The sequence below is a fragment of the Zonotrichia leucophrys genome, chromosome 13 (assembly GCF_028769735.1).
Source record: "Zonotrichia leucophrys gambelii isolate GWCS_2022_RI chromosome 13, RI_Zleu_2.0, whole genome shotgun sequence".
Taxonomy (NCBI): domain Eukaryota; kingdom Metazoa; phylum Chordata; class Aves; order Passeriformes; family Passerellidae; genus Zonotrichia; species Zonotrichia leucophrys.
In genome coordinates this window covers 6,762,918-6,776,101 of record NC_088183.1, presented here as the reverse complement: position 1 = coordinate 6,776,101, position 13,184 = coordinate 6,762,918, and the positions used below count along the sequence as shown (strand labels likewise).

At 49.0% G+C, this 13,184-nt stretch overlaps 2 protein-coding genes across 6 annotated transcripts in view; both read right to left on the bottom strand.

Moving 5' to 3' along the window:
• RNF130 (ring finger protein 130) overlaps positions 1–2,781 on the bottom strand; it is a 49,470-nt gene extending 46,689 nt beyond the window's left edge. For 3 of the 4 annotated variants that reach the window (XM_064725082.1, XM_064725083.1, XM_064725084.1), the window contains exon 1: positions 2,204–2,753. In XM_064725082.1, the coding sequence (XP_064581152.1) occupies positions 2,204–2,471 (268 nt within the window). In that variant the 5' untranslated portion in view covers positions 2,472–2,753. Of the gene's footprint in view, positions 1–2,203 lie in introns of all 4 variants that reach the window. The other variant, XM_064725085.1, reaches the window with a different exon arrangement.
• A 3,633-nt stretch (positions 2,782–6,414) lies between these two features.
• The window catches only part of FLT4 (fms related receptor tyrosine kinase 4), a 57,075-nt gene continuing 50,305 nt past the window's right edge, over positions 6,415–13,184 (bottom strand). The window contains exons 28-30 of one of the 2 annotated variants that reach the window (XM_064724945.1): positions 12,531–12,651; positions 11,698–11,783; positions 6,415–10,379 (exon numbers count right to left, since the gene is read on the bottom strand). In XM_064724945.1, the coding sequence (XP_064581015.1) occupies positions 10,160–10,379; positions 11,698–11,783; positions 12,531–12,651 (427 nt within the window). In that variant the 3' untranslated portion in view covers positions 6,415–10,159. The remainder of the gene's footprint in view (positions 10,380–11,697; positions 11,784–12,530; positions 12,652–13,184) is intronic. The other variant, XM_064724946.1, reaches the window with a different exon arrangement.

Sequence of the window (13,184 nt, the reverse complement as noted above, 5' to 3'; positions counted from 1 at the left end):
TCTAAAACAGTCCATGCCATCAAGGTGCTAACACATCACCCACATTTGTGAAAATTTCAAAGATAGCCCATAAATGGGTGAATGCTTGACATCACAGCAGTTTCAAATTCAATGTACCTTCAAATAAAGTTGCTAACAATTGTAGAGTCATTTTCTTCTGAGGATACATGAAAACTGGGGTACAGCATTTACTGCTCTAAGCAGTGGCTGGCAGCTACTCATGTTTAGAGCTATTAGAAAAAATTTTGCAAACAAGCTCACCAGCAATATTAACAGGCTGATTAAAAAAACATGAAAGCAATTACTTTCAGTAAGGCTGCATCATCTTTTATCAAATCTGAATATAAAAAAAAGCAGCTTAAGTAAAAGCATAAAACATTCCAATCCTCCTTACTAAATGAAACGCTTTTAAACCACAGGCACATCAGCAAAATTCAAATAAAATGCAAATATATAACAATCTACACAGAACAATTCAGAGTATCTAAGAATAGGGAAAACAACTGCTGTTGTGCTTGCTTTAAGTTATGAAACAAAAGTGCAAAACTGAATTTCCCCCAAAATTGATAACAAAGTTTTAACCACTGCACTATGTCAAACCATGTCAGGTCGGACATTTTCACACTTCCTGCTGTGCTTTCTCAAGAAAGTTATTCATCATAGTACTTAGCAGTAGGTATAAAAATACTGTTTATAGACTGCTTATAATTTTATTTAGCTCTTCTCATTATCAGCTGCCTGTGAAAATGCTGTCAAAGCCTCCCTCAGTGTTTAAACTGAACCTTAGTGAAAGCATATCAAAAGAAAGCAGAAAAAGTTACAGAGGCAGATTAAAAGAAATTAGTATCAAAAGTTTTTCCTGACAAATAACACAGCTCAAAAAAAAAAAATAAAGTGCTTTGATACCTTTAAAAACCTGTTAAAATACTACTTGCAGTAGCAGTGTGTTTACATGCCTAAAACTTTCAGGACAGACTCCTGATTTCAAGGAGGCTGTGTGGGGATGTGAAGAATATCAGGAAGCACAACGACTGCAACATATTTAATGTTAGCTGATGGACAGGATTTGAAGTACAAATAAAAATCATTTTAGAGCAGACTTCCTCAACAACTTCTGCTTCCTCACCCTTCCTCCCCAAAATGTACCCCATTAATATATTCTAGTTATATTTTGCAGAGTTTCATTGAGACTGGCAAGAACCTGCTGATGCACAACCTGATCCATCCTGACCAGCAGCTGACAGAGGCTGCCTGGCAGAATGCATCTGTTCTGAAGAAGCATCAAAGTATTTTCCTGATCTTAAGATTTGGCAAATTCTCTAAAGCTTCTAATAACACAGTAGTTTTGTGCTATCAATTCTTCTAAAACACTCTTAGTATTCACCACTTAAGACTCTAGTTTTAACTGACTACAATATTTCACTTAATACGTTATTCAGATGTTTACTGTCCAGGAGGCAGGTTGGGACCGCTGTATTCCATCAAGTGGTCCATTTCTTCAAGATGGCAGTTTAGATAATGTCAAGAATGATTTTCAAAATAAGATACTACTAAAACTACATCACTATTACTGAAGATACTGGTTTCACTTCAGGCAAAAATAATGACAATACTCTAACCTGTTCAAATTACTGTTCTCTATAAACCCCAGCATATATCAAAAGAAAAACTGATGGACAATGGCTTTGTTTAATTAAAAGAAAACTGAATTGGACACTCTAGCCAGTGTTCAGTACTGCAAGCAACCGCATTTCGGGCTGGCTATGCAAGAGCAACAGCTTGGTAGCTTCAGTCCTTCCAAGCCTTGATGGGCAGCTTAAACAGTGTTTTTAGGAACTGCACACTGAAAACCTGTGACTTCATGCAGTTGCAAAGCTATCCAGATGCAGAGTGAGACGGCTATGCAGCTGTTCTGAGATTCAAGGCAATGCTGTAACCAAATACTGTCAACTATCGCTACACTCTCTGTAATTAGTTAAGGAATAACATCTTCACCGCTCAGTGCACCCAATCTACTGGAATCCATGCTGGAAAGCACATTATGCTTTGCTGAGCCGATATTCAAGCCAACACTCTCAGATCACGGATTCATTTTATTTCCCTCTGGGCAAGCTCTTCCTCCTCGTCTGTCAGAGCTCTCTAGGAAAGCCTGCCCAGCCCAGGCAAGGACCAACCACCCGGCAGCGAGCGAGGGAAGCGTTACCTCCGTTGATAGGGACGGGAGTCACCAGCAGCCCCTTGACCTCCACCTTCGGGGAGTCCTGCCCGTAGCGGCCGCGGTCGATCCGCAGCAGCGTGGGGCCGCCGCGCTCGGGGCTCAGCACGGTCACGTTGATGAGCGCGGTGTAGTACGCCTGGCTGGCGTTGTCGGCGCCGGCCGGCCGGACCCGGCCGTGCCACAGCAGCAGCGGCAGCAGCAGCAGCACGGAGGAGCCGCCGTTCCAGTGCTGGCGAGCCCACCGCCAGCTCATCTTCGACCCCAGGCGAGCCGACGGCTGTCACCGGTTGCCTCCGCCGCTCCCCCCCGGCAGCGTCGAGCCCCGCACGCCCGGGTGTGTCCTATCCCATCTGACAGCCCGGGAACGGAGAGAGACCAAAAGCAGGCGGAGCGGGGAGGAGAGCTCGGGCTCATGCCATGGGAGGAGCCAGGGGAGTCATGGCAGGTCCCAGCCGAGTCCGATCCGCCGCCGCGGCTCCCAGGGGAGGCTGCTCGGGGGAAGCCGAGCTCGGCCGGTCCCTCAGAGCGCCGCGCTCATACCGCCCGCCCGCCGCCGCGGGGGAGCTCCGGCCGGGCGAGGGGAGGGGAGGGGAGGAGGCGGGGGCGGTGCCGTGGCCCCCTCCCCGCGCAGCCCCTCGCCAGCCCAGGGGATGCTGCCGGCAGAAGCCGCCGCTGCCGCCTCAGTCGCGCTCGCGAACAGCCGCGAGGCTCGCCTCGGACTCGGCCCGCCGCGCCGCCTCGGTTCGCCTCGGGGCTCGTCGCCGCCTTAGTGCGGCAGGTCAGTGCCCAGCCCGGCGTCTGCAGCCGGCAGCCGTCGCTTCATGCCCGGTTCGCCATGAGGGCGGCGGGGGCCCCGCACCGTCCCGCGGCTCCGCCACCGGCTCCGCGCCCGCGCCTCGACTGCAGCTCCGCGCTCTGCGCAGGCGCCGCACGCCCCGCCCCGCGCCACGAGGGCGAGAGGCGGAGCTTGGGCCTCGACCACGCCTTCTAGAGGCGGAGCCCGCACAAAGGGCGGGGCGATTGTGTATGATGTCATTGTGGGCGTGGCCAGACGGCGGTGGGAGCTGGCGCGGGGGTGGCTGCGGTGACACCGGTCTGAGCGACACCGGGCTGTGGTGACACCGGGCTGCCGAGACACCGGGCTGTGGCGACACCGGGCTGCCGCGACACCGGGCTGCAGCCACCCGCGGCTCCCGAGGAGTTAGATCACAGCGTCCAGAACCACCGTCTGAAAAAGACCTCATCGAGTCCAACCTGTGACCAAACACCACCATGTCAACTAGACCATGGCAATACAGTCTGTCCTTAAACATCTACGGGGACGGCGACCCCAAAACCTCCTTGGCCAGTCCATTCTAATCACTTTTCTGTGAAGAAAGCTTCCATAATATCCAACCTAAACCTTCCCTGAGGCAGCTTATGATGTTGGGACACACAGACATACAGGCTCCCATGGCTCCTCAGCATCTTCTCAGAAAAATATTTCCAGTTCAGGAATGCTGATGGCCAAAAAGATACAAAGTTTTAAAGCACGTCAGAAATAGAGGGTGAAAGAGCAGTGTGCGTGAAAACCAGGTGGGATGTATTCAGTCTGTCCAGGTAGAACTGAATGGGCTTTTGGGGTAGGAACAGCACAGCCTCTGTGTCAGTTCATTCTTACCCTATTTGGTGTTACTTGCTTCTGATGTACTAAAATGGGAAATTGTACAAACACTCAAGTATTGTTAATAAATATTAATCCCCAGAAATACTCTGAAACAGGGTTTGATGAATGATCAACTAACATAGTTTTAAGGATTTTAGCCTCTTGGGAGATGTAACAAAATAGTGTAATGGCCTCCTTGGATTTTGGAAGACAAACTAACTGAAAATTAGTTACAGCAAAGAGAACAATTACTGCAAGACTGTTAGGATATTTTCTAAGTTCTTCAAAAATAGCTGTGGAGCTGTTCTTTTGAGATATGGTCTCCTTGGTGACTTCCCCAGCTGCACGGGAAGGCCCTCAGATAGGTTTGGTGTTTAACCTATGCATCTTATTAACTTGTTTTCTTCTGAGAGTTTTTGTATTTTATTCATTTGTGATGCACCTGCTCACACACACACATAAGATAACACTGTTGAAGCACAGTCTGTTTATTTCATTGAGATACAAGTAATTTTATCCTGCTCTTGGAGAAACCTATTCCTTCTCCAAGGAAAGCAGCATGCTTCCAAACCTGCATTTCGGAGCAGAAGGGATGTACAAGCTCTGCTAAAGGCATGTGTGGCTCTGTAAAATCCTCTGAGAAGCTGCTTCTGCAAAGCTCTGTAGAAATGTCAATACAAGCCAGGAAATTATTCTGAAGCAGCAACTGAATGTTCTGCTTACTTTTTTTTAAAATTTAATTTTGCCATTCTTGGTACATGCTGGGTGAGGAACCACATGCTATTGACTGTCTCCTCATTTCACCCAAACTTTCACCCCAGCCAGAGGGCTGACACACTGCAGTGTGCAGAACATGTTTTGGAGCTGTTCTTGCTTTGATTTCTCAGCACTAAGAGCTCTGCATCATTCTGATGCAAACTCATGTGCTTTATTGCTGAAATGTCCTCAGAAGGGGCCAAGAAGTCCCAGGAGCCTAGGAGCTTTTGCCATCACCGTGCTGACCTTCAGAGAAGGATGTCAAAGCACTTTTGAAAAGCATTGAGGAAGGATTCACTGGCCATGTTAGAAGCAAAACAAGGAGCCCAGCCAGAGCATCCCCAGTTCTTTACTAACCACATGAAATGGCTGGTTTTTATTTTGCCCTGTCTGGTTTCCTGTGGGCTGTGCTTCTGATGGAGAGAGGTGTTCCGATGCCTGTGTGAAGGCTGCTTCCTTGGTTCCATCTCCATCCCCATCCCCGTCCCTGTTCCTGTCCCCATCCCCATCCCCATCCCCACACACACGGTTGGGAAGCTGTTCCTCATTTGCCTCCCAGCCTGTCCTATGGATGGGCTGGAAAGAAGGTGAGGAGCAGCCAAGGGGGACCGCTCATGGCCCCAGAAGAGGAGCAGCCAAGCACTGCTCCAGGATGCACCAAAATAGGATATTTCATCAGTAGAACAGCTTCAATCTCCTTATGCCCCAGATGGGCAGGCCCCTGGATGGGGAAAGGAAAATTAAAAGGTCCTTTTGGATGCTTTCACCCCATGGTGGAGCTGGATGAAGGGGTGATGATGGAGAGGAGTGGAGATGTCCCCCTTCTGTCCCCTCAGCTGTGTCTCTGCCACTGACGGCTCCTCAGGGAACATTATTTTACTCAGACAAATGGTGCCGTTGCCTCCACAGCTCCACCAGGGGTAACGCGGGAGCTGTGCCTGAGCGTTCCTTGAACTCCTGGAGATTTGTTTTTAAGGGGAACGCTTATGAATCCACTCGTGTCCCATTTCACAGCGAAAGCCTCGTTCAGCCGCGGTGCCGCCCTCCGCTCGGCGGTAACACGGCCACAGCCGCGCCGCCATCTTCCCGCGGTGCCCGCGGCCGCCGGGGCAGGGCGCCACCTGCGGGCCGCCGGCCGCACCGCCAGGGGCCCGCGCGGGGCGCAAGGGGATCGATGCAGTGAGGGGAAGGGGGCTGGGGGGGGAGTTTGGTGCCATGATGACAAGGGGATCCGGTCCGGGGGGTCGGTGCCATAAGGAGAACCGACCGAGGCGGTGTTGGGTGCCCTGAGAAGGAGAGGGGTCCTGGGGAGGGGGTGTTGATGCGCTGAGGAGTCTGCGGGGTTTTGGTACCATGAGGAGAAGGAGAGGGGTCGGGGAGTGTTGGTGCCTTGAGAAAAGGCGTCCGGAAAGGGTTCGATTCCCTGAGAAGGGGGCTCAGGGAGTGTCCGGTTCCCCTGGTGTGGTGAATGAGGACAAGAAGGCTGGAGACCTCCAGGGCTGAGACCTCCAGGGCCAAGGGGACAGGAAAGGGTCATGGATCCTTTGGGGACAAGGCTGGGTGCTGTGTTTCCTTTGGCCAGCGAGCTGCACCAAAGAGAATCTGACTTCACCATGAGAAAATACAGACTTTCATCCTGGATGGAAACGCCACAAGATCCAGCTGTTTCTGAGAGGACACAGGGAAATGCAAACGGACACAAAAGTAAAAATAATAAACCCAAAATGTGCTGAAGGCTTGGGCCAGGGCTGGGCTGCCCCAGGGGCAGAGGTGGCCCCAGGAACCAGAGAGCAGCTGCCAGTTATGACTTTATTCATTTTCACATTTAGATATTACAACAAAACTCTTAATGACAAAGGATAACAAGTACTATAGGAGAAGAGGAAAGGAAGCAGTGTTCTAACTGTTTTGATATATAACCGTGAACTTCCAGAGACAGGACTCAACGTGAGTTACAATCACTCACATAACGCTCACTGGTAGGAAATCTCACGTGCAAATACCCACACACTCACCCACAGCACACTCACACACACACAGACCATGCTTTGTACTCACACATAACCCCTGTTTTAGCCTACTTGCTTCAAAGGCAGCCCACTGAAACACTGAATGCTGCTAGAGCAAACACAGGTACCAGGTTAAAATATTGCAATATAAATGTAGTGTTACTTGATACACAGGTTTTTCTTCAGAGACACACATGTATTTGCAAGTAGGGGACCCCACACTTTGTTTTCAGGAGGAAGGAATGTCCTCTCAACACCAGCACTTTGTAAAGAAAAGTGAGACTGAACACAGAGTGGAAGGAGCCATTTTAAAGGAAGGTGATGATGATAAATAGCTTAGCTTCAACGCTGAGTTCCAGTAAGAAGCCCAAACAAAATGAAACAAGAGAGTGCATTTTGAATAGAGCAGGCACAAATATCAAACCCTGGGTTTTAAACATTGAAATACTCCCTTGCTGCTGTGGAAAGAGAGACAACACAAGACATTCTTTCTCACATCTTAAAACCAAAACAGACCAGCTTCACTTCATGCTTATCTGGAGACTGTAAAATAAAAAGCCAGAAATAATTCAAGAGAATGGGAAGGGCTATCAACATTGCACATCTAATTTTACTATACCTTTAGAGAGCAAAAGTACAATTGTCTCAACAGCTCTTCAATATCCCACCCTTCAGTTGTTCTTCATCAGCAGGAGTGTCTGAAGAGGAGCCAGATTTTTCTCCTATCAGGCTGCATTGTTCATGCAATACTGTTGACACAGACACAATAGGATCTGATTCCACCCCCCATCTAGGTGGTGGAAGAGAGAGAAAATAAACTTCTGTGGAGTTGAATGTTCAAAAATCAGATGACACAGAAGTGCTTTCTCCAGGGTGATGCAGGGGATCATTAGCAATGGTTCTAACAACATAGCCCTTCTCCACAAGGATACTTGTGAGCAATTTACAGCTAAACCTAGAGAAAAAGTGCAGCTGTACTGGCTGGATGTCCATGCTGATGACCAGCCTGGGCACTAAGATGCCTCTGTTCCCTTTCTGCTGAGGAATCCTGCCATGCCCAGCAAATGTCACGCTTTGCTGGCACATACCTATCCCTTACATATGGACAGGGACTAACAGCTACTTTGAAATTCTGTTTTTGAACTATTATATTGTTCTTGGGCTCTCTCTCAGATGGGGCTGTTTCTAGGCAGAGAATTCTTCATTGAGTACTGGAAACAAGAGATTCTGGGTCCTGTGGATGCACATCACCCAGTGAGCAGCCTGAATTTAGCTCAGCTGGTCACTTTCTACCCCTGTCAATGCCAGTCAGGAGCAGCACGAGTTGCATGCAGCCTTCCTTCAGCCAAGGGAACCACCAGTTCAAAAAGCAGGGCAAGATGAGGGCAGGAGAATTTGATCTGGTCTACACCCTGTTGGCTGTCCTACTTCCTTGTCCTGGCTCTCCAGCAGCTCCTGCCAGAGGATTCTTACTGAGTCGTAACAATTACTTAAAGATGCTTAAATTCCTGGCAGCTTCAGGGGACACCAGTAGAAGTCAGGGAATTCATTGTAATATGCAGTTTCCAATTCCACATCCTGAGCCAGTTTGGCTCAAGCTGGTCTGGTTTTGTGCCTCTTTTTTGCCATGGAAATTGCAGCCATGTCAGCCTTCTGACACAAAAAGGGAGTGGAACATTGAGCAAGCTGCACAGGCTTAGAGAACCTGAATGACAGGCATGCTTTTCCCATGTGCTGAATAAATCTCCCCATTACACTTGTGTGGAGAGCTATAATTAAGACTTGGCAACTTCATCCATAAGGACTCTCAGGCTTACGTCGGGAAACGCGTAAAACCCTCTGCTGGGAAAGAAATACAGTTTGGGAAAGCTGTACATCTGACAGGAAACACAGTTTTACAAGTCCAAACCCTTGGCTCTGTGACAGAGGTGTGGCCCACAAGCAGTAATTCCCTGGTGCTGAGATGCCCTGGTGCACAGAGCTCTGCCAGCCACGGGCATGTGGGAGAAGAGATGATGACAAGCTGTTCCAAGGAGCCTTTTCACCCAGACTCCTGAGGCGGTGATGTAACCCTGCTCTGTGGCTGAGCTCTTGGATTGGGAGCAGCATGGAAAGAAGTAGGTGGGAAGTGGTGAGGCAGCAGTACAGAAATCTATAGAGAGGGGCTGTGGAGGTTCCCCAGAGCTCTGAATTCACATGGTATCTCTTAGAAATAGAAGACCAAAGTAAGGAGATGTTTCCTCAGCAAATAACTGTTTATTAATCCTCTGGAGTCAGGTATGCTCTGCTGGAAGCTCTGCAAAAGAAACTGGAGAGGAGCCTGCTGGGCAGAGAGTGCCTCCTTTGAGTCAGGGAACTTGAGAGACAGGAAAAGTCATGGTGCAAACTGTCCATCCAGGAGAATCAGGGCTTGAACCCTGGCAAGGTGCTGGGCTCCATGTGTTCAGTGATGTCAACACACAAGGGGATACAGCCCAGAGCACCTTATTGCTGGAGCACTGTTCCTTCCATTGTTTCCAAAATGTTTTGCAGCAGCTTGAAAATAAACATTTCACTCCCTGCCCTTTTGATCTTTTTCCTCCCAGCAAACTCTATGTTTAGAAGCCAGCTCAAATTAACCTAGCTTTGCTTTAATTTCTCACTTGAGCAACAAATGATCTCAGCACCAATCTGGGAGAAGGAGAAGGCGAGAGCAGCAGACCTGTGAGTAACCTGCTCCCAGCAGAGATCATAAAAGAACCTGTTTTGCACACAGCCTGCAAAAAAATTGCTGTTTATCTCACCTGCAGCACTCTAGCCATCTGCTGATGACCTACTCAGCACTAGCGGTGTTAAGATGGCTAAAATAATCCGAGTGATAAGGCAGATTGGCAGGTTTCCCCCCAGCAGATATGAGAGGGGTGTGGGTGTTGCTTGCAGAGGAGATGGAGAGGCTGACACCTACTCAGGATGAGCAGCATGCATGAACATTTACAAAGATCCCTCGGGATCTCTCTGTACATCTCTTTAAATTGTCCTGCTCTTGCTGCTATACCACTAGGGATTTCTTCCCTTTGATTCTGCTCCACAGCTCAGCAGCTGACATCATGATGAGGGGAGGAGGAAGCAATCCAAGGAAAAACATTCAGGCTGCACACCAGGAAGAAACTTGAGACTAAGACAGATCTATTTATATCTGACCTGAAATGGGCTTTCTGAATGGGAAGCTGAACAGAGCGGAGGCTGGATGTTAGGCAGAAGGTGCCATAGTGCTGAACACAGGCACCCACTCTCGGGCAGAATGCATCTGTCTGAGGTGCAGCAATAAAAGAAATATGAGGAATCAGTGATGTGCTCTCTCCAGTCACGGCACAGGGAAGCTGCAGCTGGAGGTGCTGTACAGTTCATGCTGCGGTTCCAAGGACATTGGTGTTCCCCGTCCATTTGGGGTAGGTTCCCGGTTGGGTTTGGGCATAGGTCGAAGGAGAAGCTCTGGGTGACCCTGATGACATGCCTGGAGGGCCTTGCAGTCGCCTCCAGGGCCTGGTGCCATTAGTACTGCTCGGAGAAGAAGGAAGCGTGGAGAGTGGGGGGACTGGCCCCCTCTCCAGGCGGGGTGCAGCTGCCATCCTCAGAGTGTTCCGACAGCTCCCCGTATTCACTGTTGTAAAAAGTCTGGCCTCCGACTTGGGACCCGTACGACGGCCGACATCTGCCCCGCAGGTCCGACTGCTCCCCTGATAGCTCCATGGTCCGACTGGGCCCTTTACTGCTGTGAGGGAGAGAGACACAGAATTAACCTTGGCACTCCCAGAAAGCCTCTGTCCTGCTTAGAGAAATCCCAGATTCAGAAATTCTCATCTTCTAATGCACGCAGCAGAGACAGGGTTGGGAATGGACTTGCACCTCCATTTCAAAACACAAAACCAGGCCTTGCTCCAATAAGCACAGCCTGTTTGTTTTGTGACAAATCTACACATATCCTGGAACACTTACTTCAGCTGTCCCAGATACCTTTGTGATACCTTCTAGATACAGGGAAGGGCTGGGATCCCAATGAGTAGGGAGAGACAAGAGACATTACATTAATTGCTTGTAGACCTGGCAGGAATAACAGAAATTGATACAAAGCAACTGCCAGGATGGGGGAAAGGAAAGAAAGGAAGTTGACGAAGATGTGGACGAAAGTCTTATGTCCCATCTCAGTGCCTGCCAATACCAGGTGACTGTCAAGAAATCACAAGAGCAGGGGCAGGGACACACTCAAGAAGTTTAAGGGTAGTGTTTTCCAGGAGATGGGACACCAAGTGTAGGAAACAACAGGAACATGCCTTAGGGAAAAGAGGACAAGGACAAGAAGCAGGAGACGGTTTGATACAAGAGCAGACAGGCCACAGGGCTATGGCTAAGAGAAAAGACAATGACCAGTCCAATCTGATGCTGGGAGGCAGAGGAGGTGAGGAAGAGTCTTGGGACTGGCCTTGTCTACGTATGAGGTGACATGGCTTGCTCAACACACTGTCACAGAGACAAGGTCTCAGCCTGCTCTGGCAGAGATGAGCTGTACAGGTTCTCACCCAGTTTCAAAGCCTGGGTCAAGGACATAACCATCCATAACATCCTCAGCCCTGAGAGTGCCAGCTCAACCTGCCAGACTCCATGTCAGCATGTGGGAATTCCTAAGGCCTGCCCCATCCTTGCACCACCACGTCATGGCCCTGTACCCCATGGGTCAGGGCTGAGGGAGGAGGGTTTCTGCCCATCCCATCTGCCACTGCTTGAGCAAGCCCTGACACATATCACCAGAAAATGTCAATAAGCATTATCAGTCTCAACACCATCACTCTGCTGTGCCTCATTATCTTAACAGGCACATTCTCATTGATGGGCACAGTTTATATTTTTAAACCCTAGAAAACAGCAGGCTTGTCTGCTCTCCCTGTGTTTTGCCTCTCATTAAGGAGTGCATGGACTTATCTGGCTCAGGGCCCACAGCTGAAAGTTCCAAGCAATGCAGCCTATGGGGAGGTACCAGGAGCTGCCTCCTGGTCTCACTGCCTTTGGCAGCAGTGGCTAGGCTTAAGGAGTACCTGAATCCACCTTCTTTTCTGTGTCGGTTTTCTATCCTCTCAAATTCCTCAGATGCCAGAACCATCCCACTGTCTGTCTGATTGTCCTGGAAGGAAGCAACAGGAGTTATCAGTAACATCCCTGTCAACTGATCAGAGTGGGAAGGGAGGAGAAATCATTCGGGAGATGAGATCCTGTGTATGTGTGATGGGGAAGAAGGGGTAGGAGCACTTTACCAGCATGCTCCATAGTTTTGCTGTATCTGATTTTCTTAGGTACCTTCTTAAAAGCAGAACATAAAAAGGTAAGATTTGTGTGCATAGTTCAGTGCCATTTTTGGGGAATAAAAAAAGAGTGCTACCTGTCTGTAAGTTGTATTACCATTAAATCTGCGAGAGGCGATATTTTTCTCTGAGACTAAAGCTATGACTTCAGTTCTGCTGCTAGAGGAGATATCAGTACCAGTCCAGTCCAGAGAGACCTGGAGGGTCCCTACTGCTCACTGCCATATGGATCAAGATACAGGAGCTGCAGATAAACACTCTGGGTTTCCTAGTCCTGGCAGGATTTCAGTGTGCTTAATCAGGCTGTGTTCACAGATTTGAGAGGGTGAAGAGCAGGCTCTTCTCTGAGGTCCTTTATAGTCCCCCCATTTGCATATCTAACTTCCCTATTCCCCACTAAGAGAAACCCCTGTGTGCCAGATGAAGAAATGAACGTGCATAGGACTGGATGGACCGAACAGGAATGACACACAGATTGACATAAGATAGAAGTGATCTTCCCTCCACAGTCTTAACAGTAAAGGTGTCAGAAAAGACTGCCCCCCACTCAAATCCCCACACCTACTCACCGGGTGTGCCTTGTACATTGTGTGTGTCATGGGAAACTCTTCAAATGTTTTTATCCTGGATGGACACCTGATCTGATTTCCTCCCGTCAAACAACCAGGGAACGAGACACAGTTGTAGTATCTGCCAATAGAAGCACACAGGATTCAGTAAAGGCAAGAGTCAATGTCCTGAATGAACAGAACCTGAATTCAACCTCCTCACTGGGCAACCAAAGTATGCAGGGAGGAGGATGACCCAAATGGTGGATGTGGGGAGGGTAATGAGGTCACCTTAGACCTCTTAACCCCATACTACTTCTGCAGTGAAGACTAGACTGACTGAATCAGGCCCCAATAACCTCTCCACACGAGATAAGCAGAAAATGTCATATAGATCCCAGGCATCACATCGTCATAGTTCATCAGAGAGGAGAGGCCTGGGACTAATTGTTTGGGTCAGTTAGGAACAGATAGGATGAAGCTCCTTACATGATACTCTGGCAGCATTGCTGGAGGAGAAGAAGGAATGGGATAGGCTTACAAACCAGCACTTCCTCATGAGCAAAATAAAGTAATTTTGCTTCTATAAGCAAGAAGCTATGGCCTAAATTATTGGATCACACCTTATCACCTGGGATTTTCCAAACATCTGGGTTCTCCCCATATCCCCCAGGC